Source organism: Mustela putorius, unplaced genomic scaffold, assembly GCF_011764305.1.
Source record: "Mustela putorius furo isolate JIRA1106 unplaced genomic scaffold, ASM1176430v1.1 tig00000275_pilon_pilon_pilon, whole genome shotgun sequence".
In the NCBI taxonomy this organism is placed as follows: Eukaryota; Metazoa; Chordata; class Mammalia; order Carnivora; family Mustelidae; genus Mustela; species Mustela putorius.
In genome coordinates, this window is record NW_025421341.1 from 30,465,007 (window position 1) to 30,490,518 (window position 25,512).

Consider the following 25,512-nt stretch of genomic DNA (forward strand, 5'->3'; position numbering starts at 1 on the left):
GGGGACTTTTCTCCCGTCCCCTCTCCTTGGAAACTCAATAGGCCACAGCGTGCGCGGCCGGCACTCCGTAGAGTGCTTCGCCCGTTGTGAAGAGAACGGGAGGGGACCCCGTCCCTGCGCAGCCCAGGCACCGACCGTGCAGACGGAGCGAGGGTGGCAGCGCTCTCTTCAGCGACGCGCCCTGGAGCCCCCGCCCTCCCCTACGAACAAGCAGGCAGGTGCGGGCACCCGCAGGGGCAGGGCGTGCTCCCTGGCCGCGCCTCCCGGAGCGGACGCCCCCCAACCCGCCACGGGTCGCCTGCGCGGCAGACCGCACCCCCGAAGTCTGCAAGCCCAGCTCCGCTCCCTGGACGCTCGCGCATGCGCGCCGAAGCACAGCTGCTGTTTGGCTGTTTCCATGGCTACGAAGAGCGTTGACCAGGGGTCTGGGAAGGAGAAAATGAAGCTCAAGGGCCTCCTACTCCGGTATTACCCGCCAGGTAGGGGCCGGACCTCCTCGGTGCTGGCGTGGGTGCTGGGCTCTGGCCTTGAGAGGCTCCGGGGCGATGGAGGGTGCGGGAACTCGAGGGGTCGGCGGGGTCCCCTAGAGGGTGATCCATGTCGGGGACAGAGAGCCGGGCGATTCTCAACAGGTCCCCTCGCTCCTTTGGTTGCTGAACACTGTGACTCAAAACGTTTAAAGTGATTTTTTAGGAATTCTTTAAACTTTGAAGTTGCGGAGTTATAATGCTTTTCTGGCTAGTTAGGAATGGGGCGGATGGGGAGGGAGAGGTGGTGATCAGTGATGTCCCTAGAGATTGGTATCCGGAAGGGAAGGCACTGACAAGGAGCACATTGCTTTTTATTTTAAACAGAGCAGAACGATCAAGTCAAGTGTGTTGAGTATGAAAAGGAAAATGCATATGCAACAAAGCATATTAATTGAGTGTCCACATTCCAGACCACGCTTATCAGTTGACCAAACACATTTATTGAGGGCCTGCCACCAGGCGCCTGTGCCCCAGGGCTTTCAGCTTAAAGGTCACAGTCCTTGATTCCAATGAGTTGAGGAATTTCAAAATACACCCACAGTACCCTGTAGTTTTAGAGTGGGACAAACTTGTCTAGTTGTCTTGTTTCACAGGTGAGGACATGGTCACCTTTGAAGAATGAGTGAAGACCACTGGTCACCCAACTCGTTAGGTACAGAAATAAGGGGAGAACTCTTTGTTCCAATTCAGAGCTCACTTTAAAAATAAGAATAGGGGCGCCTGGGTGGCTCAGTGGGTTAAGTGTCTGCCTTGGGCTCAGGTCATGATCCCAGGGTCCTGCGATGGAGCCCCTCATGGGGCTCTCTGCTCAGCGGGGAGCCTGCTTCTCCCTCTCCCTCTGCCTGCCGCTCCCCCTGCTTGTGTGCGCGCGCTCTCTCAAACAAATAAATTTTAAAAATCTTTAAAAAATAAATAAAAATAAGAAGAATATAAAATTAAAAAGTCTACAAAACTTGCCACAAAGCAGTAGATGACCAAATATCCTTGCGGGATGAGAAGACTGGGCTTCCCTGCAACAGGAGGCCTGGCATGAACTCTCACCCATGTGAAGTTAACATCTGTAGTAAAATCATAACTCATTTCCTCCCTCAGAATTACAATTAAAATAACACAAAAAGGCCCTAGATGTGAGAGGTAGCACGTGGGAAATTGTAAATAGCTTGTTCTCTCGATGGATTCACAACTTTGGCTGTGCTTGGTGTAGGCTGGGGCTGGTTCCCATAAATAGATGGGCACGTGAATGACTGGCTTTCATTCGTCCCTTTGCTGTGGAGTGTAGGTTAGGAAGATGAGCTCTGGGATCATAATATCTGGCTCTCACCGTACACAGATTTTGTAGCTTGGGCAATTTGTTTCAATCCATCAAGTCACACGTTGGTAACAACGCCCATCCTAACCTGTCTGTTGACCCTTTGCAGCTACTCCCCCATTTATCTCCTTCCCTTCAGAGCAAACCTCCTTGGAAGAGCAGCGTCCCTATTTCTTTTCTCTTCTGTCTTGGACTCACTCCTGTCGTGTTTCCACCCTCATGGCTCCCCTGAAACTGTGCTCTTCAAGATCCTCAGTGACCTCCCAACATCACTCAATCTGTTGGCCGCCTCTGCCTCCTTCTTGTCCTGACCTGACAGCAGCATCTAATGCATTTGACCACTCTGTCCCTTGGCTTCAGGACACACTGGTTTTTAATCCCACTTTATTGTGGCCCCTTCTTCATTCATCTTATTGGTGTCTCTTCCTTCTGATCTTAATGTTGGAGTGTCCCAGCACTCTGTCCTTGGCCTTCTCTATCTATACTCATCGGTTAGGTGATCTCATCTATTTTCTCTGTTTAAAAACCTGAGGGAGTAGTCCTGAGTACCTCATGGCCTGCCTGATTGTTCACTTGGATACACAATGTATGTCTTCTGCTGGTTTTTTTTTTTTCTTAGCTCTATCTCAGGGCAACGTACCACAGTTTTACCTATGTATTTCACCTGGTCACCCCAACTTAAAAGAAAAGCTTCCTGAGGTCCTGGACTTCGTCTATTTTGTTTATTAGTGCATCTCTAGCACTTAGAGTAGATGGAGATGGGTCAATAAAGATGAGCTCACATATTTGTTGAATAAACAAGTTTAATGAGATAAGATGTGTTGAGTAGAATGCTTTCAGCTCCTTTTGAAGTGGGAATAGGTGAGACAGATGATCTGTAAGATTCACTCCAGCTCTGAAAGTCCAGGATTCCAATGGCAATCTCCCATTCAATAAGGCTTTGGACTTAAACTTGCAACTATTGCCTTAATGATTATCTTGTAATGAAGTCATATCACTTAGCATGTTAGATACTTAATTTCTGAATTCCAGTCTTTGGTGAGCCATGCATTATATGCAAGTTTCCAAGGTACTACTGAATAGCGGGTGGGTGTTGAAATAACATTATCAAGGAGGAAAAAAAATCACTCACCACTGAATCATTCTTGTATTACCTTTATCCCTTCTGCAATTTTGTTTAATCTCTTAGTCCCCAGATTTCAGTCCTCCTACTTTCTTTTGAATAGCATATGGGTCAGGAGCATCCCACCATTGGCATCCATGGAATTTGTCCCTCTCCCTCCGAAAAGTACATGGCAGTAATATGGCTAATCAAGCCTGGGCATTCTCTTTTTATCTCATTCATTAATTCATAAGCTCTTCACGAAGAGTAGGTGTTGCATACGTGCTTTTCAACTGACTCAGGCATGACAGTCTTTGTCTTTTACTTCTTGTGTGTAGGCCCCTAGTGTTTTGGGCCACGGGAAGGAGTTAAGTAAACATTAATTAGACTCATTAATATTCTGAGCACTCTAAGGGTCTTTGTTGGTTGAATGTGATCGGAGTAAGGAACACTCACATCTTTTGAAGCTTAGTCTTACAGTACATTGCGGAATTTGCGGGGGAGAAGTTTCTTAAGTGTTCTTGGGAATCCTACCTACTGCACAAAAATTCATGGAGAACATTAAGAAACTGTGGGCAACGATCACTGAAGAACAACATGTACTCCTGGGAGCATCTTTGTCTGTTTTCTACTTGCGTTCTTCACTATGCACGACCCAGCTTCTGTCTCAATACTGCAGCTCAGTGGTCATGGGGAGGGTGAGCATTTGACCTTGATGTTTTTTAACAGCAGAACCATCCAATGCACAGGTTTCAGATTTTGCACTTTGTTTTCTAAATCCATCTGTATAGTAACCCAGCTAATTTTTAGTAGTTGACTTTAAAGACTTTCAACACTTTTTATTTTATAAGAAACAAGATAACCGTGAAAAAAAGAATGCAGTATTTTGTGAATTTGCTAAAATTATTTAGTGCATCTCCTTAGAATAATGCTAATTCTTTCCAACCTTTCTCTGAGTTACAGATTAAGATTATATAATTTACCCACTGTTTACACATCATTTATTTAGTCAACTATTTATCGAATGCCTACTTTCCTTAAGAATAAATAGTGCATATTGAGTACTCATATATAATGCAAAATACTTAAAATTACAGAACAGGAAGGAAGCAGTCCTTAATGATAGTGATACGTTAAGCTGATAGAAACTTTGTATGTTATTTGAGTTTTCAAATAACCTTATGGAGATCTTGATCTTTAGGAGCTTATATGTTAATAATGTTAATCTCTATCATTTCTCTCCCTTTTCCTCCATGTTCTAATTTTTCTTTCTCTTTTTTTTCTATCTTAAGAATAATATTTACTTTTAACAAAATTCTGAAAAATACATGAAAGGATAACTAAGAGCATGCTCAACCCACTGAAGGTATGATGGCTTTTTTTTTTTTTCCTTTAAAGATTTTATTTATTTATTTGACAGAGGGGAGGGATCACAAGTAGGCAGAGAGGCAGGCTGAGGAGGCGGGGGGAAGCGGGGGAAGCAGGCTCCCCGCTGAGCAGAGAGCCCGATGCAGGACTTCATCCCAGGACCCTGAGATCATGACCTGAGCCAAAGGCAGAGGCTTAACCCACTGAGGTGCCCTGGTATGATGGCTTCTTGAAGGGAGCCACCTGACATGTCTACCACCAATAAGAGCTCCTATTTCCTCAATCTGGCTAGTATTTAGTATTATCAGTCTTTGCTATCTATGCAATTCTGATGAGTAAAAATTATATCTCTTTTTGTATTTTGTATTTCTTTTCCCAGTTAAAATATGGGGAATATTTTATTTTTGTCTATTTATTGACCATAGTCGCTCTCTGTTTGCAAACTGGCCTTTCTTGCCTTTTGTCCATTTTCTTTTTAAAAATAATTTTTAGGCTTCTTTATAGTAAGTTCTTGAAGCTTTGTATTTATAGTTGAAATTTTTTTGCTGATTATCATTTATCTTTAACTTTGTGGTATCTTCTCCTGTATAGAAGTTTCAATTTATTTCAGACAAAGGCATCATTTTTTTTTTTTTTTTCTTTTTTAGGTGTTGAGTTTCACATCATGCTTAAAAAGGCAATTGCTGGGTGCCTGGATGGCTCAGTGGGTTAAGCCTCTGCCTTCTGCTCAGATTGTGCATGATCTCGGGGTCCTGGAATCGAGGCCCACATCAGGCTCTCTGCTCAGCGGGGAGCCTGCTTCTCCTTCTCACTCTGCCTGCCTCTCCTTCTACTTGTGCTCTCTCTCTCTGTCAAATAAATAAATAAAATCTTAAAAAAAAAAAGTCAATTGCTTACACTAAGTTGTAAATATATTATTTTGACCATTTTGTTTTGTTTTTAATATTAAAATTTCAAATCAATCTAGAATATATTTTTGTATCTTGTGTGGTAGCAATCCAGTTTTATGAATTTTTCCAAAATCCAACTGATTATTATATCATTATTTATTGCATAATTTATTTTTCCCCATTAATTTCAAATATTACCGTCAGTTTATTTTTAAACTTCCATATATAAGTGATTCTTTTATGTTGATCTAAGTCACACTTTATGTTGACTGGAGTCACACTTTTTTGTTTTACAGTTTGTTATAATATATGGTAAATTTTCAAATTCCAAAGAATAAAGTCATTATAATTACTTTAATTCATAGATTGATTTGACATGTTTATAATATTACATTTTCTCATCTAGAAATGTGTGTCCTCATCACAAAAGAAAAAGTTTTCTTTTATGTTCCATAGTACAGCTAGGCCTTGCACATTTCTTGTTAATTTTATATTTAAATGTTCTATGCAATTACAGATGTGATCTTTCCTTTACTTGAACCTTCCCTTGTCAATGCATCTAATTCTTACTACTTCCAATCTTTGCTTTTTGAATTTTATTTATTTTTCTCTAAGCCCTTTTAAATCTTTTCTAGAACACATGACATATAAATAGGTTTTTTAAACAGATTTTCACAATGTTGTAATTTTTTGAAAAGGTTAGTTACAGTTGTTTGCCTGCTGTGTCCGGGTGCTCTGGTCATTAAAAGCACCTGGAGTGATTTTTTGGTTCTAATACCTTATACTTCATTACACAACAGCTGCTTGGGTTTACCTACTTAAGTTGTGCCAAATCCATGCAGCATGACCGTGTTGAGATGAATTCCTCCCAAGAGTGCAGTTGTGCTGTCCTGTGAGTGGTGATGTCTGACCCTGGGAAATAAGCTCTGTAGGAAAAGCAGGATGAGGCGGAAGATCCAGGACTTGTTTGAGGTACTGGTGAGATACATACGCATCTAAGAACGCAGAAGTCTAGACAGGAGAATTACAACTGGTAATTGTTGGCATACTGATGGTAATCAGAGCCATGGGTATGGGTGAATTTATATAGACAAAAAAAATGTAAAGCGAAGAGAGAATTCCTAGACCCAAACCCTAATCTAAATCAGTATTTAAAGGTCAGCTATAAGAGGAGGAATTTGTAAAAGAGAATGAAAAGTAACAAAGTAGAAAAAAGACAGATTTCATAAAAGCCAATGGATAATTGTATCTGAAGAAGGAGATTTGGTCATAGTGTTGATTATTTTGAAAGTCCGTGTCGTAAAGATAAGGACTATCAATTGCATTAAGCATTCTGGGGGTACTCATCATCTGTCAGTTAGCTCGTGTATTCAACAAGCTCTGTTTGAACAGTTCCTGTGCACCAGTTTCATGGTAGACACTAGGGATAAAGAGAAGACAGACCCAGGAGGGCATCGTCTGGTGAGTCAGATGTGGAGAGATTGGAAAACAGAAAGATCATAAAGACAACGGGGAGGGGCAGACCCCTCTGAGGGAGAAATGAAGGCCAGAGAGGGGAAGGTGTAAATCCATTTGACAGTGTTGCTTGTACTTGAAACTGGTCAAATCATGTGATTACTGTGCGTAAATCATCAGGACTCATTTCAAGGAGGATATCTTATACTTCCTCCTGGAAGTGTAAAGAAGCATATGGTTTTCTTCTCAAAGATGTTACAGTCTCACCAGAGAGAGAGGGTATAGATGTAATTTAAGTAATATAAGGTGACTATGTGTCACAAGGCAGTGTTAGATTATTCACCAGATAATAAGAAATACTTAATAAGTTTCTAGATGCCAGGGGCTTTATGTACATATTATTTAATTTCAACCAGAAAAATGAAAGTATTATCTATAAATGAGAAGACTGAGGTATAAAGAGATTACTAGTATCATGAAATAAGTAGGGACTTGAGCTGGAACTCAAACCTGGATCTGTTTGATGCCACGTACATGCCTTTTCAACTCCACCTCATTCTATCTCAGTGGTTCAGTGCTCTAGAACATAAATATGTATTTGATGGAATTTCCTACTTTCTATTGATCTAAAATGCTTCTGGAATCACATCTGTTATATCAAATATATGACCTTAGGGGAGCGATTCTCACATTGTAGGAGGACCCTTGGGGCTCTTGTGCCTTTTCAGTGAGGCTTCAAGGCCAAACCTCTTTCCATAGTAACAAGATACCACTTGGATTTTACACGATATTGACATTTGCATTATGGTTACAAAAGCACTGGGAAGTGAAATCTTTGAAAATTTAACTCCACGTCAGGAGGTGGCAACAAACTTTCATACTGGTGATAGGACAAAAACCCTCTCAGTTTCACTTAGGAATGCCCTTGATGAAGTGGTAGAACTTAATAATATAGTCAAATACTGACCTGGGAGTACTTGCATTCTGCCTGATGAAATAGGAAGTTCTCATTAAGTACTTCTGCTGCACAGAGATGTTTGATAGTTGTTTTGAGGAAAACACTTGTATGGTCATGTGAATGAGAGATGAACCAGCCATTTTCTTCATGGAACACCAGTTGTTCTTGAAAGACTGAAAAACAAATGCAGCTTTCAGACTTGGACATTTGGAAGACATTTTGTTTGCAAATGAGCAAAGTGAGCCAGGAACTTTGAAGGCAAACTGTCAGCATTTCTTGCCAGTGATAAAATTTGAGCCTTCAGGCAAAAATGAGAATTTCAGAAAACTTGGATCTACCACCATGAGTTGGGCAGCATACTGACCCTGAAAGAGTTTTCTGATAAAAGATATTGGTAGTGATATTAACAAATGTGATTTTTTGGGGGGATATTGTGTGATGATATATGTCAACATTTAGAAGATGTGTATAACTCAGTAAACGAATATTTTTCAGATGTCTGATGCATGATCTGAATATTTTTCAGATATCTGATCAGATAAATCATACATTAATAAAAGATCCTTTGAAAGTGTGAGATAGACCAATGGATTTTAATATAACAGAATACGAAGGATTAATTGATGTGGTTTCAGATTCTATATTGCAACAAATCTTTAAGAATTACTAGTTATTAAGTTTTAATGCAGTATTAAGGAAGATTATCTACAATTACCTGGAAATGCAACTAAAATAATTTCTTGTTTTCCAACTACATATCTGTGCATGACCAGATTTTTTCCCCTATACTTCATCTGAAACTGTGTAGGAACCACTTGAATGCAGAAGCAGAGATGAGAATCCAACTGTCTTTCAATAAGCCAGATATTAAAGATATGTGCTAAAGTGTAAAATGATGCTACTCTTCTTATTTTATAAACTGTTATGTACATTAGCATACTATGACTTTATTATTATTTTAAAGCCGTTTAATAAATAATTTAAAAATTTCTCAATTTTAATATGGAAAATATTACAAAAACAAAAACTCTTTGGTGTCCTCAATAATTTAAAGAGTATAAAGTGGTCCTAAGGCCAAAACTTTTGAGATCCACTGGCCCATATTTATAGAGGTAGTACAGTAAAGTGGGTAAGAGACTCCTTTTATTTTTTTTCTCCTAATAAATTATCTCTCTGTTGTTCAGAATGAATATTATTCTATTGATCTGTCTTCAAGTTCACTGATTCTATCCTTTGTCATCTCCATTCTGCTACTGAACTTATTTAACAAGTTTTTCATTTTGCCCATTGAACTTTCTCATTCTATAATTCTCATTTAGTTTGTTTAAAAAAACTTTTATTTATCTGAGATTATTTTATTTTTTCATTTGTTTCACACGAATTTGTAAGTGGTTGTTTTTAAGTGTTTTCGACATCTCCTTTAAGGAGGTCAAATAATCCCAGCATAAGATTATTTGTGTTTGTCAATCATCTTTCTCTGGTTCTTGGTGTGATGGGTGGTTTTTTAAATTATATCCTGGGTATTGGGGTCTAGTGATTGTCTTTTCCTGTTTATTGTATCCTGGACATTTTGGTTCTTACATTAGGAGACTCTTGATCCTATCTGAATCTACTTTGACAGGCCTGTCACCATGTTTAGATTTAGCATAGAGGTTCTGTCTAGCTTGTGGGCTTCAGTTCCAATGGCAGCTTAAGTTTATGAGCCCTTGCAATGTTATTCTGGTCTGCTTCATTTTTCTGGTGCTGCAAGGTCTCCGGTTCTAGCTGGTGCCACCTGCAGGGTAGAAGGTACTTCCCAATATGCCTGCTCTCACTGAATAACCTTCCAGGACAGTGTGGGGGACAAGACTCTAGTCCTGGTGACACCATTGGTTGAAAGGCAGGAAGAGACCATTTCGGTACCTAGTTGTAGAGTGGGGTCCAGTATATCTCAGGACTTCATTGTTGTCCCTTCTAAGGGTGGATAAGGCTGCCCAACAATGACTTGGTTGTGAAATGGGTTTTGAGTGATTCTGGGACTTCCCAGTGGCTGCTAGACAGATTGGATAGCCCCCTGGGGCCCCCGCTGAGGATGTTGAGGGGGCCTGGGTCTTTGTGGCCAGGCTACTGCAGGCAGATCAGATTACTGCTGGGGCCCAGTTTTGCAGGGGGACTGGGACAGGATTTCTTTCCACTGGGGGATTAAACTGCCTAAGGATCCCCAGTTATGGAGCAGTGTTTAGGGTTCCCCATTAGTTCTTTGTCTGACTTCCCTTTGTCTGGTCCTTTGGCCACAGAGAGCAAACTTTGCTATTACTTGGTTTTTGTTGTTTATGCTTTTTGGTGGTTCCAGGCAGCAAGTTGCTCTGGTTTCCAGTTTGGGGGTATATAGGAGATAAACAGAAAATCCAGGAAACTCATCACACTGTCATTGCTCAAGTCCTGAGACCTCTAGCCAGTCTACCCTCTATCCAACCTTCAATTATTTTAACATTGCTTGTTGAGTAATTTCAAGGGTGTGTAGCTGTATTTAGAGGAAGCACTAGGAAAAAGTGAGTTCACACTATCTTGTTTTAGAATCAGACATCACTGCACATGTTTTATGCAGAGAAATTCTAAAAATTAAAAAAACAAATAAAAAAATTATGGCAAAGTACATTAATTTTTGACATTGTTGTCATCCTAAGTGGTTTATAACATGTTTGTTTATTTTTATAGGAATTATGTTGGAATATGAAAAGGGTGGAGAATTGAGGACCAAATCCATAGATTTGCTCAACCTCAGTTCCAGGTAAACTAGCTACTCAGTGCAACCTGGGTTTCATATCCAGATTTTTTTTTACTGGAAAATGCTGACCCAGGATGATGTGTGGATGAGCTGCATGAACTTAGATTGCTAGAACAATGTTCTAGTGGTGCCGTATTAATTCCTGCTTGCTTCAGTGAGGTCTGCTTAAATGACTTGCTGGGTGGGGAGGGGGTGGGAAAAGGGTAGTCAGTCTGCCCTTTTTTTCACCTTAAATAGACCTGTTTTTATTGTTTTTAATCTTAGTTTAGAATAGTTTTAGAAAACTGTGAAGACAGGAGTTCCCACATACCCCATGCCCTGAATCTCCTATTATTAACATCATACATTCGTGTGGTACATTGGTCTTAACTAGTGAATCAGTACTGAAACATTCTTGCTAACTAAAGACCATATCTTATTCAATTTTCCTTGTTTTATTTTATTTTTTTCTATTATCTCTTTCTTTTCCAAAATACCACATTCCATTTCATTGTCAAGTCTCCCCAGGCTCCTCTTGGTGAATGATCTTTCAGACTTCCCTTCTTTTTGATGATCTTAACATTTGTGAGGAATACTGGTTATTAGAATTTTAAGAAGACAATGGAGCCTGTTACTTTGCTGGTAGATAAACAGTTCACAGTACTGATTGCATTCTGTCCTCTTCATTAATTGTCATGGGGCAGAGTTAGGAAATCCTCTTATGAGATCATACTGCCCAGAATTCATCCTCTTTAGGAAATCCTATGCAAAACTAAAAAAAAAAAAAGAAAGAGAAGAGAGAGAGAGGAAAAGAAGAGAGAGAGAAAGAAAAGAAAAAAATAAAGAAATCAATTCTAGGCAAAACTCCACTTTGAGAAACAGAATCAGATTAGTGATTATCCTACAGAAACCCATGTTCAGATAAAGTAAAGATAGTTTGAGTGGGAGAAAATTTGCAAATAGAACAAAAATACCATGATACCTGTTTCAGAGTTGTTGACCCAGAGAAATAAGGGATTTCCCATTGTGACTGTCCTCCTCCTTTGTCATGATTATCGGGGAGGGGAACAGAAACTGAGAGCCAAGGGACCTCTCACATAACTGTAGTTAAATAGTAGATGAGCTGCTCTCGAGTTTTGAAATGAGCCCAAACAACATGGCTTCCCAGAACTGTGGCCACTAGAGAGGTCTGGAGCTTGTCTGAGGGTGAGGACAGGGAGTGGCTCGGGTGGTGATGGTTTACCTTGAGTCCTCTTCTTGTTCCAAGTGACTACACAAAGAAGGTATTCAATCGTTTGTTGTTTAACCAAAGAATAAATAGTGGCAAAGATAATGCCATTGAATTTCATATAGAAGTCATTGTTTTATCTATTTTCAGGGAAGACAAGGTCTAAGATCAAGTCAGGAATGTCAGTTATTTTTGTAACTGGCACATGTTACTGATTATGCCAGCGTGTAGAAAGTTCCTTTGTTAAACATTCATTTATTGAGTCTGTAATGAGGTTATCTGCATCTTCTACATGCAAACCTCTAGGTTAGGGTCAATAAGAAGCTATAAAAATCTTAATCCTGACCCCGGTGAATGTGTTTTCCAGTTTGAGAAACAACTTGTACTGAGTGGGACATCATGTGAGTGGCACAGATTAATGTTTATATGAGAGAATAGCTTTCAGCTAGAGAGGCAGAAAAATATAGATTTTATATTTAAAAAGGTATAGGTCCTTAGGATGCAGTAGTCATGCTTTGTAGTATATAAATGCCAAGTTAAAAAAAAGTATATGGATATTACTTCTGGTTCTGCTCAAGAATTTAGAAGAATTCTGCACATAAAAATATTTGCACAATAGGGGACATTCTGGAGTTACTATATTGGAAAGGAACAATTAGAATTCCACAGGCTTGGGATGTACAGATTAAATATCTGTAAATCTGGTGAATATCTGGTGAATTTAGATCTTGCTGGGAAATCTGTTTTGATTTATAACAATGGTCGGAAACCTTTCCAAGAGGCATTATCATCTTAATTCTTAGGAAACTATAAGCCCTTGGACAACTGACTCTCTGGAATTTATCAAAGTCATCATTATAAACTGCCTCTGATTCATTTCTGATCTAAATATTCATTCTGATTCTGATACATTGTATTTCTTGAGAGCAGGGACTGTGTCTTTTACACTCCCAGGGCCTAAGCAATAGTAGGATAAATGTTAGTGGGATGACTAGTCTTCCAGCTCAGTCCCTTACGTGGAAGGGAGCTCGGGAACTGTTTATTTATGAAGAGGAGAGGCTTGCTTATCTGAGTTTGCATTTCTGAGAACCAGCTGCTGAGACAGAGGTAGGAGAGGTAGGTGGGTTATTGAGAAGTGACATTCGCGACAGACAGCTGATGAAGCAGAATTTGGCATAAGGAGCCAAAATGACCTATTTTGGTTGCCTTTGTGGTTTATAGACATTATTCTTTGTCTTGAACAATTATTCCAGACTAGCAAAATTAATCAGCATTGCCATAGGTTATTTGAATATTGGGGGAAAGTTGAATTCATACTTCTCAGAGCAGCTTTTTTTTTTTTTTGAGAACGATGCTATAGTCCATATGAAATATTAATCATCATCATTCTTTGAATGTCCATTTTTCTCTTTCCTTAAAAAATATTTAAAACTTAACCTTTCCAAACCTCAGTTTCTTCATCCCTGAAGTAATTATGATAAAAGCATTAAATCAGGGGGTTGTTTAAACAAGAGAGCATATATAAGGTACAAAATAGAGTGGTACCAGGAACATTCTGTACGGGTTCATTAAAGAGACAAAAAAAAAAAAAAAAACCAAAACAGGAAGAAAATAAAGAGCTCATGTGCAGAACCTATATGCACTTGGGCTTCTCAGGTGAGCAAATAATAATTCTTGCACAATTTCCACAGGAGAAGACGAGGTTCATGATGGTGCATTCTGAAGAACCTGAGCTACTTTTCTGCAGGCTCGATTTTACTGATTTGTATCCTCCACCCCCAAAATCTCCTAGTAAAGCTATGGTGTTTTGACATTCTGTAGATGTGCTTCATAACACAATGCAATTCTTCCTGCAATGCATGTCTATGCAAATTTTGGCATAGAAAAAAAGTAACTCTTTTTTTTGTGTGTGAATTTCAGCACTGATGTCAATGCCTTAGTAGAAGAAATACAAAAAGCAGAGCCTCTAATCACAGCTTCACGATCAGATCAAGTAAAGCTTTTAATACAGAGGTTACAAGATAAACTCAGACAGCACAGCAACCACAAATTTTATCTTTTTAAGGTAATGAGTGTTTTAAAAAACTAAATAGAAGAACTTCAATGAATTAGTTGGTATCCTACCAATTTGAGACAAAATACAGATTATATTTTCTCTTTCCCTCTGTGCCTCACATATATTTGCTAAGACTAAGTCTCAACAGATGTTTGTTTATTGACTGACTGAATGAAATTCTAACGTTTATTTCTTGAGAAGTTAAAGAAAGATTTTTAGTAAGTTTGGCTGTTCTTTACAGTGTTAAGCTTAAACGATGACCATTAAGGTTGTCTTAAGCTATTGAATAATTAGATTTTTTTCCAGTTGGACTAATACCAAGAAGTTGTATTTCACAGTACATCAATAACTTAATATTTTCTGCTTCCATGTGAACTAAACTGTATTTCAGTAAATTATTTATTGATATGACTTCTATAATAATTTAAATGCAGTGCAAATGTACCTATTTTTTTTCTAATCAGCTTATACCGGTTAAAGTAAAAATATCACAATTATAGTCAATTATTCAGGACATTTTTAGTTTTTCTTATTTATTTAACAATATTTAATAGTTTATTCTAGTATTGCTTCATATTACACTGATTTTATTTTTATGATTTAAATAAAACTAAACTAAACTAAACTATTATTTAGATAATTAACATATCCTATCTGAAAGAAAATATTCAATCTTTTGTAGCCATCCCTTCACTGTATTATTGAAAGATTAAGAAATTATTCGTATGATACTGCTTTGTTCCAGGAGGTGGCACTGTTTAACTCCAAATATGAGCTCTATAACTCACAAGCCCTTGTAATTTATCCTCCAAAGGGAATATTTTTGATAGGGAAAGGGGACAGTATTAATAATTATACTCCTGCAGTAGAAATAACTGGGTCTGGCCCAGCCTTGGCAATCACTTTATCTTTAAACACACTATCCAATTTATGTATGTTCATTCAATAAATATTAAGCATTCACCATGTGCTTGACAATGTGGAAATTGAAAGATAAATAAAATAATACATATCTTGACTCTAGGAAAGTTTAGGAGTCCAAAAGTAATAACAAATTGTAAAGTCTATATTTAAAACACATTTGGTATATTTCCTCTGCATACTATTCATGCATATTTACAAAACCATGTGCAGTATTTATTTACTTATTTTCTTTTTTTAAAAGATTTTATTTATTTGGTTGGCAGAAAGGGACATAGAGAGAGAGGAAACACAAGCAGGGGGAGTGGGAGAGAGAGAAGCAAGTTTCTCGCTGAGCAGGGAGCCCAATCCGGGGCTTGATCCCAGGACTCCCAGACCCTGGGTCCATGACCTGAGCCTAAGGCAGAGGCTTAACCACTGAGCCACCAGGGCCCCCATGTGTAGTATTTAAAAGAAAATATTATAAATTAGTGCTTTTTGATATCTTATTTAATATCAGTAATTTATCTTAAAATCAAATTTATGGAAAACACAGATTTAATTATGTTTTTGGAATTATTTTTAACTATCAAATGTCTTAATGGTCTTAATGGTAGAAGACACAATGTATTTTTTTTCATATTTGTTCAGATAGTGACTATTGTCCATTTATTTATAATTAAGACAAACTTGAATGTCTTCATTAGTTTGAAGTTAAAATTAATGAGTTAAACTTAATTTTTTTCATTTTAAAACAAATTGTGATTTCTTTCATTGAAGGTTCTCAGAGCACATATACTGCCATTGACTAATGTTGCACTTAATAAATCAGGCTCATGGTAAGTTTCTCAAATTTATTTATTTAAAATTTAAAAATTTTAGTTTATTTGACTATTTTATTTATTGATTTGGGAGACAGCAAGAGAGAGAGCATGAGCAGAGTGGGGGAGGGGAGGGCAGAAGGAGAAGGATAAGCAGACTCTCCCCGGAGTGAGAAGCCTGATGTAGGGATCGGTTCCAGGCCCCCGGATCATTACTTGAGTTACAGGCAGATGATGGTTAACCAACTGAGCCATCCAGGTGCCTCTAAAATTTAAAAATTTTTGAATGAAAAAAATTTATTAAAGAAATTATTAGAATACGTTTTATAGCGGTTTTTAGGTTTATAGCAAAATTGAACAAAAGGTACAGAGATTTGCCATACACCCTCAGATTCCCTCTTTGCCGGCCCTACATTGACAAACTCATCATTATCACCCAAAGCTCATAGTTTGCATTAGGGGTCACTCTGGCTTTCGTCCATTCTAGGGGTTGATGGATGTGTAACGACAGGGATCCCCCATTAAGACATCACACAGAGCAGTTTCTCTGCCCTGAGAATCCTCTGTGTGCCACCTCTTTATTTCTATATTTCCATTTCTAGTCTTTATTTCTAATTTTTAACAGCCAAGGAATAGAAATTCCTTTTTTTAAATTAACCTTGTAGATAGTTAAGGTGACATAATTTGACATTCATATATACAGAGTAAAGTAATTGTTACAGTTGAGCTAATTAACATTATCTCCTCACAATTACCACTTTTTTGTGTGTGTGAAGGAAGCACTTGAAATGTGTTCTTTTAGCATCTTTCCAGTATTCAATCCTATATTATTAACTACAGTCTTTATGCCTGTGCATTGCATCTCTAGCCTTATTCATCACACAGAACTGCAATGTTATACGCTTTGACCAATGCGTCTCCATTTCTCCCACTCCCCGCCCCTGGTGACTACTGTTCTATCTATGCTTCTATGAATTTGACTTTTTTTTTTTAAATTCCACATATAAGTGAGATCAGACAATATTTGTCTTTCTGTGTCTGGCTTATTTTATTTAGCATAATGTCCTCTAAGTTCATCCATGTTGTAGTAAATGGCAGCATTTCCTTCTTTCTCATGGCTGAATAATATTCCATTCATTTCTTGATGGACATTTATGTTGTTTCCATATCTTGGCTACTGTGAACAATGCTGCAAAGAACATGAGGATGCAGATAGCTCGATGAGATTCTGATTTCATTTTTTGGATATGCATCCAGAAGAGAGATTGCTGGATCATATGGTAGTTCTATTTTTTTAATTTTTTTTGGAACCACCATTCTGTCTTCCATCACGAACGTACTAATTTACATCCCTGAAGAAGCTGTGAGGAGATGCTTAGAAAGGAATCATACACTGTTTTGTCAGCCTTTTCATTTATTTGAGTTTCAATGTCAGGATTTGTGTTCAACTTTTATCTTAATCATTTGGCGTAGAGACTGGCTTTCTAATTTTGTGCATTTTTTTTTCTGTGTCTCTGTGTCGGGGAAGTATATTTCCTAATGGAATATTTAAGGAATAAGTGAGATACTATTATTTTACTTTAAAATTTGAGAGGGCAGCATGCTAATTATTCCTGTAGTAGGATAGTCATGTAAGAAGATTGCAAATCTTAAGTAAATGTTCATTGAACACTTATTAGTGTGTCAGTCATGTTCCAGGTCATGGGGTCTTACAGCAGTAAACCAGATGGGTGGAACTAGCATGTGTAAAAAAGGAAAAACAAAAATGAGTTCTTCAGAGACAAGCAAAAAAGCCAACATGGCAGCTCAGGGTATGCTTTGGGGCAAAGTTGAAGTCCCAGGGAAGGCCAGTACTGCGGGCCTTATGGGGATAAGCAGAATTTGGCTTTTCCTCTAGATTGCTAGGAAGCCATCTAAGGAAGGTTAAAAAAAAAAAAAAAAAAAAAAAAGCCCAAAACAAAACTCCAGTTTCAGTGTGGAAAACAGACTTGTAAGGACCAAGTACCAGCCAAGACCCATTAGAAGATGGCTTCATTTGTGGAGGCAAGAGATGGAGGCAATGGAGCCTGGTGAGAAGGCGCCACACTAGGGATGTATTTTGAGATTGGACTAACAGGATTTACTAATAGATTGTGCGTGGGATGTGAGGGAATTAAAGGAATCAAAGATGGTGCTCATATTTTATGGTGGGGCCGATGGGAAGAATGATGCTGTTTATTGAAATATGTTAGAATTTCAGAAAACATTATGATTAATGCTCTAGTTATTAATTATTTATAAGAATGATTATTCTTCTTTTTAAAGATTTTATTTATTTATTTGACACACAGAGAGAGACAGTGAAAGGGAACACAAGCAGAGTGAGTGGGAGAGGGAGAAGCAGGCTCCCTGCTGAGCAGAGAGCCCTATGCAGAGCTGAACCCCAGAACACTGGGATCATGACCTGAACCGAAGGCAGAGGCTTAACTGACTGAGTGATCCAGGCACCCCTGGCATGATTATTCTTTATTTTATTTAGTGACTCCTTTTTGAGTTAGGGATAATCAGAAAGTTTATAATCAAAGGATTTAGATACTGTTCCCAATTCACCTCTTCTGCATCCACAATTTCCATTGTAAAAACCAAGATAAATGGGCTTACAATATTGCAGGTTAAAAAAAATAAGGATAAACACCCTGCTATTGTCACTTTGTGATTCATTTATATTCCTTGTCTTAGCTTTATCACAGGAAGCTATGATCGGACATGTAAAGTCTGGGACACTGCATCTGGAGAGGAACTTCACACCCTGGAGGGCCATAGGAATGTAGTCTATGCCATAGCATTCAACAATCCATACGGGTACAGAGACATTCACTCATTCACTTATGCCTTTTTAATCCATTAATTTGTTTGTTCTTCTCCCCCTACGTGGAAAAAGAGAACTAAAATTTGCCAAATGCCTTATGTGTGCATTGAAAGCCTTCTAAATATCTTCTCCAGTGCTTAAAGGGGTTTTGGGACAAGTATTACCGTTCTCATATAAAGTATATAAAGTTCAAGTACCCTTCCCAGGATCACATAGTAAACAGAAGAGTGAGAGTCCAAGTTCACGCAGAGCTCAGTCTCTTCCCTTCAGAGTTCTCTGACAGGCAGTTCCTACGGATGGTTATAGCAATGGCATCTAGAGACTCTGACATACCCACATAGCACAGTTTACCTTGTTTAAAAGTTAACTTACCATCTTTACCAGGGAGAAAATGTGTACAGTAACATGATACATAACAGTACAAAATATAATTGCATTTCCAACCAACCTCTAGTTACCTGATTGAACAGATTAACTTAGTTCTCTAGCTCGCCTTCTGCTCCCTGCATGCTTGCAACAACTGCGCCACCCACTGGTATGCCCAGCTTCTTGTCCCACTGGTTAGTCAACCTACCAAGAATTAGTTGTGTTTGTTCATCAGTCAGCTTATGTTGGCTGTGCTTTCAGTTATAATTATGGTATTTATTTGAGCATTGCTTTAACTAATGAAATATGACTATGAAAATAAAGCTTTTTTTTTGTGAAAACATAGATAAGGCAAATCTTGGAAAAAATTACTACTGAATGAAGTTGTAGATGATATCAATGCAAAAATTAGAAAGCACATTGAAACATTTAGAAAACCTTTGCATTCAGATTGTTCTGCAAGTATGTTTACATTCTCATCCCATTTTTAAGAAAATAATTGGAAGTGGTAGAGGTTGGATATGATTTCTGAAAGACACTTAATGAGCTCGAGTTAGCCAAAGAAAAGGCCTTGGCCTTGCATATTTGAGTAAAAAAATTTTAATGTGTGTCTTTTTCTTGATGACTCCCCAACTTTTTTCACTCACCATGCTGTTTCAATAAATATAGGTATTATGATGACTAGAAAAAAAAAAAAACAGCAAATGGTTTAAAAGTTAAGAGGAGAAAGATCCATGTGATTTCTCCTGGTAGAGGTTTTCAAGATGATGTGAGGCTCAAGCAGAAGCATGGAAAGTGGGAGACAGAAGGAAAGGGGAGGACATCCTGGGCGAGGGCACCTTGCAGCTCCGGAGATTAGGTAGGACTCCGTCTGGCTCGCCCAGTGCCCCCGGCTCTCTAGTGGACATTTCCTGGTGAGAAACAAAAGTCAAGATCATAGTGTTCTGTGTAGTTCGGACTCTGCTCTGGAGGACGGAGTTGTGATGAAAGCTTTGTGAACAAAGGAGGCACTCAATGAAAGTGCTATTCAGGAGGGCTCTTATGGCAGAGACAAGGGGCCAGAGGGTTTGGACTGGGAAGAAACAGGAGGCAAGGAGATTGGTTGGAGGCAGATAAAGTGGTAGATTCAAGAGACGATGAAAACAGTGTAAGATAGTGGCAAGGGCAATAATAGGGAGTTTTATAAAAATTTGATGCACTTAGAGTTGAAATTTTATACCATAAATATTAAACACTTGATATGTAGGTTGCTAATGTCATTACATCTCTTTAAAATGTAACACACTTTTAAAACATTAATTGTGATGGCACAGTCAAACTTAATTGGTACATTAAAATGATTAAATATTCCAATTGCATTACCAAAAACTTAACTATGATGTGATGCAGTTTTACAATGTAGGGAATGATAATTTTTATAATATCTTATTTCACCAACCTGTGGAGAGAAAGATTTTATTGAAATTATAAATGATCATGCTTTACTTCTAGTATAATTTCTATTTTAATTGCAATGTTCTTTAAAGCACTTTACAAGTATAGTCTCTATAGTATATTACCATATCACATAAAGTCTACTTAGAAGATACGATATTTTTGCATGCCTATCTGAGAACAAAGTTTTTGGGGGTATAGAGAGGTCAGGAACCCTTCACTTTTTGGCCCTTTTATTGGATTCTACCAAGACCCCCTGACGAAAACTTTCTTGTCCAGTTACATAATTCAATATTTATGTATGGATTAAAGCAGCATTTCCCAGGGAATTTGGGGGCATTGAGGTTTCAACCGAATGAGTCCTAAATAACCACCAAAGAATGAGAGGGAGTGTGTGTGTGTGTGTGTGAAAGAGAGAGAGAGAGAGAGAGAGAGAGAGAGAGGAGGGAAAGAGGAAAGAGAGAGAGAGACAGAGAGGTGAACTTCAGCCAGTTTAGTGTTTATGTGTTCTATACATTAGGTCAGGAGTAAGCTTTGATTCAATAAAGTAATTCTAAAAAAATATGTGAATATGTGATCAGTATTATCTTTTCTCATGTAGAGGCATATGGATGTAGAGAGCAGTGTGTGACCAAACAGTAGTTAACTGAGAAACAACAGCACTTGAGACAATATGTTTGAGGGGCAGGAGGGATAGGAAATGGAGAGAAGGAGCAGGAAAAGAGCACACAGGGCTCTCAGCGTGTCTGAGCAGAAGTTGGTGGACACAGCAACTGATGAGGAATGCCTAGACTGGATGGAGAGAGAGCCAGTGCAGACTTTTGGTTGACAACCAGCCTTGAGTGTAAGGAAGCTCTAGGTGGGTTGGGTGGGTGTTCTCCAGAAAAAAGAAAAAAAAAAAATGTCCCTGGAGCATGGGTAGAAAGGACTTCATTTATTTTATTTTTTATTTTATTATTTTTTAAAGATTTTATTTATTTATTTGACAGAGAGATCACAAGTAGGCAGAGAGGCAGGCACAGAGAGAGAGGGGGAAGCAGGCTCCCGGATGAGCAGGGAACCCAATGTGGGGCTGATCCTAGAACCCTAAGATCACGACCAGGGTGAAGGCAGATGCTTAACCCACTGAGCCACCCAGGCACCCCCTTCATTTTCTTTAGAATCAGAGACCACAGAAACACTATGTGGGTGGCCTAAGAGCAAAGGAGATATACAGAGCGTTGGTGTTAGTTTGGACAAAATATGAATTCTGCAACTGTGCCAAGCACATAGAATTTGCTTTAGGATATGTATTTTGGATCTTAAGACATTTCACACTTTTGAACGGTGCACCTGCATTGTAATTGATGACCCAGTTGGATGAACATTTGGACGACTTGCTATAAAAGACAGGAGTCAGTGGTAAAGGAAAAGATTTAGTTCTATGATGAAAGCCAAACAGGCCAACCTACTCTTACCTGTTGGATGTTGATAGTAACCCTACTCCCCGGTATACACAGGAAGCCTCTTGTTTGCAAGGTACTGGTCTTCACCATATTTCCTCTCTAGACCCTCCTTCTTGTTCAAAGACCTTACAGTTAGAGTAATATTAGCATTATTTTCCCAAGGAGACACTAAGTTCTCAAAACCTTACCTAGTCATATGGTATAAATTAAATTATTTATATATTTTCATTCTTCTTCTTTTAAATTCAACATTATCCTTGTCAGTAGACCTGCTAATAGAATTTTTTTGTGTCCCTGCAACTCATACATTATGTATTTCCATTTGGTAGGAATTTTCTAAACTAAATTTTGTACCAAATTCATTTTGTTATTTTAAAAGCTTATTGTAATCCCAAACATAAATTTATTACTTTTTAATGCAATATTTTAATGTAAAATACTTAAAATTAAACATATAAACTGATACTATTGAAAAATTAGACCTTAGTTTTGTTGTCCACTGAAACAAATGCCAGATTACTTTTTGTTTTAAAAACAAAGTAAATTCCTGACTAGATAAACCCATGTATTAATATCTCTTGTCTTAATTCAGTGTATGATATACGTGCTTGAATTTTTTTTCAAAATCCATTTTTTTTTTAATCTTAGTGACAAAATTGCCACTGGGTCCTTCGATAAGACTTGTAAGCTATGGAGTGTAGAAACAGGAAAATGTTACCATACCTTTAGGGGTCACACAGCAGAAATAGTGAGTATATTTATTTTATTGCATTTTCCTTCCTTCCTTCCTTCCTTCCTTCCTTCCTTCCTTCCTTCCTTCTTTCCTTTCTTTTCTTTTTTTAATAGACTTTATGTTTTAGAGCAGTTTTAGATTCACAGCAAAACTAAGTGGAAGATATAGTGGTTTCCCATATATTCTCTGCCTTGCCCCAAACATGTCCATTATCAACAACCCGCACCAAACTTGTACATTTCTTACAACTGATGGACCTACATCAATGCATCATTTTTATTTCTTTTTAGTAACCCATTATACAAGGAATAGTTCTACCTTTATAAATAATTTTCCAATTATATCCGGTATTTTCAGTTTGTATATATTTTATATGGAGGCATTAAAGTAATTTGTAAACTATTTGAGTTTTTATATCTTACAGTTGTTGTCAAAGACCCATATCCTACATTGAATAAGAAGATGTGCAAAGTGATAATTACATTTGAATACCATGTCCAACCTCACTTTTTCTTTTTCAGTGACTTGCTTTTAAAGGACCAACTTAATGAGTGTTGATAAAATTCTTAGAATAGTTTTTAAAGTAACTTTTTTATATCATGTGAAATATTTAGCCTGGTTGTTTTCTGGATATCATTAGAACTCAAATTTGCATAAACAGTTTGCTACTCTAAATAGCTATCGCTTTTGGGAAGACCTTGCCCTTGGCCAATTCTGCGTTACATCCTATAACAATTAGTGAGTTAATTGGCACCCTATGGGAAAAATGATAGCATTTAAAAATAAACAGGCTGCTTATTTTAGGAGTAAAATTTATAATTATCATTCGGATTCATGGCGTATTCATCCAATAAGGGCTCATGCTATGTTTAATATTTTGCTAGACACTGGGGGATACTATAGTGCAAAATTATAACCAACCTGTTAATGACACTCAGTGTGCACAAAAGACAGTTTTGTGCTAATGTATAAGTCCTTTATATATATTAGCTTAGTTGTACCTCATCACTACCCTAAGAGCTAGAAATTTCCCCATTTTACAGTTGAAGATGCCAGGGCATAGAGAGAGTAAGTAACATGTCCAAACTCATGAGAAAAACATAATCCTCATTCTCATGCTTCCTTGGAATTCTGAAAAAGTTTTCTTTATATATAGTTCCAAGGAAGACTTTGATACTTTTGACAGTCAACAACATCAATCCAATAATTATTTACTACCTATTGACCATGTGTCGAGCCATGGCCTGTGTGTTTGGCATACCAAATAGAATCACACATGGTTCCTGTCCTGCAGGGACTTTGTGGTTCACTGGAGGGAGTAGAAGCATCAATAAATAAGTTTAGAGATGCATTGTAGTGTGCTAGAAGTTGGTGGGGGGTTTAGTGTGGTCACAAAGGGGACACTCTGATGGTGGGGATGATAAGGAAAGTATGTGCAGGTAGATAGCACATTCTCTGGGCAGTGAGAGCTGCACTGGCCAATGCCCAGAGGGGGTTTGCAACAGTGATGGGTGTTTTCAGCCTCAGATGACTCCATGTGGCCAGAGAAGTACTTGCCAACCATCCCCACCTGATGACGTACACAGAATAGGCCAATATGGCTGAGCACCACACTGGATGGGGGGTTGGAGGTTGCTGCCTGCTGCCATGGTCAGAAGTGCTGGCTGAGGATCTCTGGTGCTGCCCAGCTGCCTGGATTAAAGGTACCATGTCTTGGTGCACTTGCACCGCATTCGAAGCCATATCACATGGTGAGCGTGATCAAAGTGGGGGAGGCTGGCAAGGCCGTTGTATTGATTCATATGTTGTGCTAAGGGATTTGTACTTTATCCTATGGAGAATGCCATGCTGTTGAGACTTTTTAGGTGGGAGATAGCGTGGTCATTTTTACTCTTTGGAAAGACCCTTGGTGTGGCAGAATGATGTACGATCAGAAGCAGGGGCTAGCTGGCCATCTTGTTGCAGTGCAAGCAGAGACAGCGGAGGCCCATCGTGAGGCAGGTGAAGAAAGTGTGAGAGAGGCTGGAGTGGAAGAGTAGGAGGGGGTTGTCAGGCAGATGTGAGGCGTGAAGGAGAGAAAGGGCTCCAGAGTGATTCCTTAACTTCAGACAATGGCAGGGCATTTTATGTAAAACGTCTTGTCCATTTATATAAAAGGGACAAGCAGGTTTGTGGTCATATGACTTGCATGTCTTAGATTGATCCAAGCTGCCTATGCGATGTCTTCACAGAAGCCCTTTGGGGTTGAACTGAGCGTGAGGTCGGGGAAGGAGACGTGGGCGTGTGAGTCACAGGCATCAGGGTGGCCACGGGAACTGCTGAGAATTGCAATTTCTGAAAATAAAAGGATGAGTAGGGAGTGAAGTGTGATGGCACCTTGAGCACCTGGGGACGAGAAGAATTCTCCAAAAGATACAAAAAAGAGATAGGAGGTAAAAGAATAAAAGCAGAACGCCATCAAAGTTGTCAAGAAGGAAGAAAATATGGAGAAGAAAGGAGTCGACACTGCAGGCATCAGGGAGCCTAAGTGGGGGTGACCAGCAGAGCCTTCCGATCAGTTAGTCAGAGTGGTTCTCACAGTTGAAATATTGGGGGATGGGCAAGTGATGATGATGGTACACTATTTTTCCAAGGAATTTGGTTGTGAAAGGGGAAAAAAGGTAGCTAAAAATGAGGTACATGGAGTCAAGGGAGGATTTATTTTTATGTGGAAAGAGCTCGAACATATTTATGGGCCATTAGGAGGCACCCAGTATAGACATAGGGAAAAAATGAGTGGGCGTGTCTCCCTAGGTGACATGGGAGAGCAAAGAGACCTCTTCTCAAGAGGACAGTGCTACAGGATTCAACCTGCAGAACATAAGCCACCCAGAGGCCACCCTGCTATCTCACTGCAGAGAATTAGGCTGAACCTAAGGCAGTTACCTCTTGAAGCTTTTCTATACAAAATCAACAATTCAAAACTCTTCTCTTTCTAAAATCTCTTCCATTCCCTGGAATTCAGGTGTGTTTATCCTTCAATCCTCAAAGCACACTCGTGGCCACTGGGAGTATGGACACAACAGCCAAACTGTGGGACATCCAGAATGGAGAGGAGGTGTTCACTTTAACGGTACGTGCATCCTGTCGCCAGTTTCCAGAGCTCTGCGCTCTCCCGAGCTATTGCTTAGCCTAAGCCTAATTCGGAGTGTGTTGTTATTCATATTCTTATCACAGAATGAGCTCCATGTGAGAAGATATTTTTGAGCTATTGGTTTTCAGACTGTGATGAAAGTACATCCCAGTGGGTTTGTTGGTGATTCCCAACGACTTTGACTTTGACG

General features: G+C 38.7%; 1 protein-coding gene across 4 annotated transcripts in view; it reads left to right on the top strand.

Annotated features, from left to right (window-relative positions):
* The first annotated feature begins 307 nt into the window (after window positions 1-307).
* Window positions 308-25,512, top strand: part of DAW1 (dynein assembly factor with WD repeats 1) — a 44,637-nt gene continuing 19,432 nt past the window's right edge. For 2 of the 4 annotated variants that reach the window (XM_004776616.3, XM_004776615.3), the window contains exons 1-7: window positions 308-479; window positions 10,310-10,382; window positions 13,507-13,651; window positions 15,323-15,381; window positions 18,082-18,204; window positions 22,105-22,204; window positions 25,194-25,301. In XM_004776616.3, coding sequence (XP_004776673.2) covers window positions 398-479; window positions 10,310-10,382; window positions 13,507-13,651; window positions 15,323-15,381; window positions 18,082-18,204; window positions 22,105-22,204; window positions 25,194-25,301 — 690 coding nt within the window. In that variant the 5' untranslated portion in view covers window positions 308-397. The remainder of the gene's footprint in view (window positions 480-10,309; window positions 10,383-13,506; window positions 13,652-15,322; window positions 15,382-18,081; window positions 18,205-22,104; window positions 22,205-25,193; window positions 25,302-25,512) is intronic. The other 2 variants (XM_004776612.3, XM_045078824.1) reach the window with 2 other exon arrangements.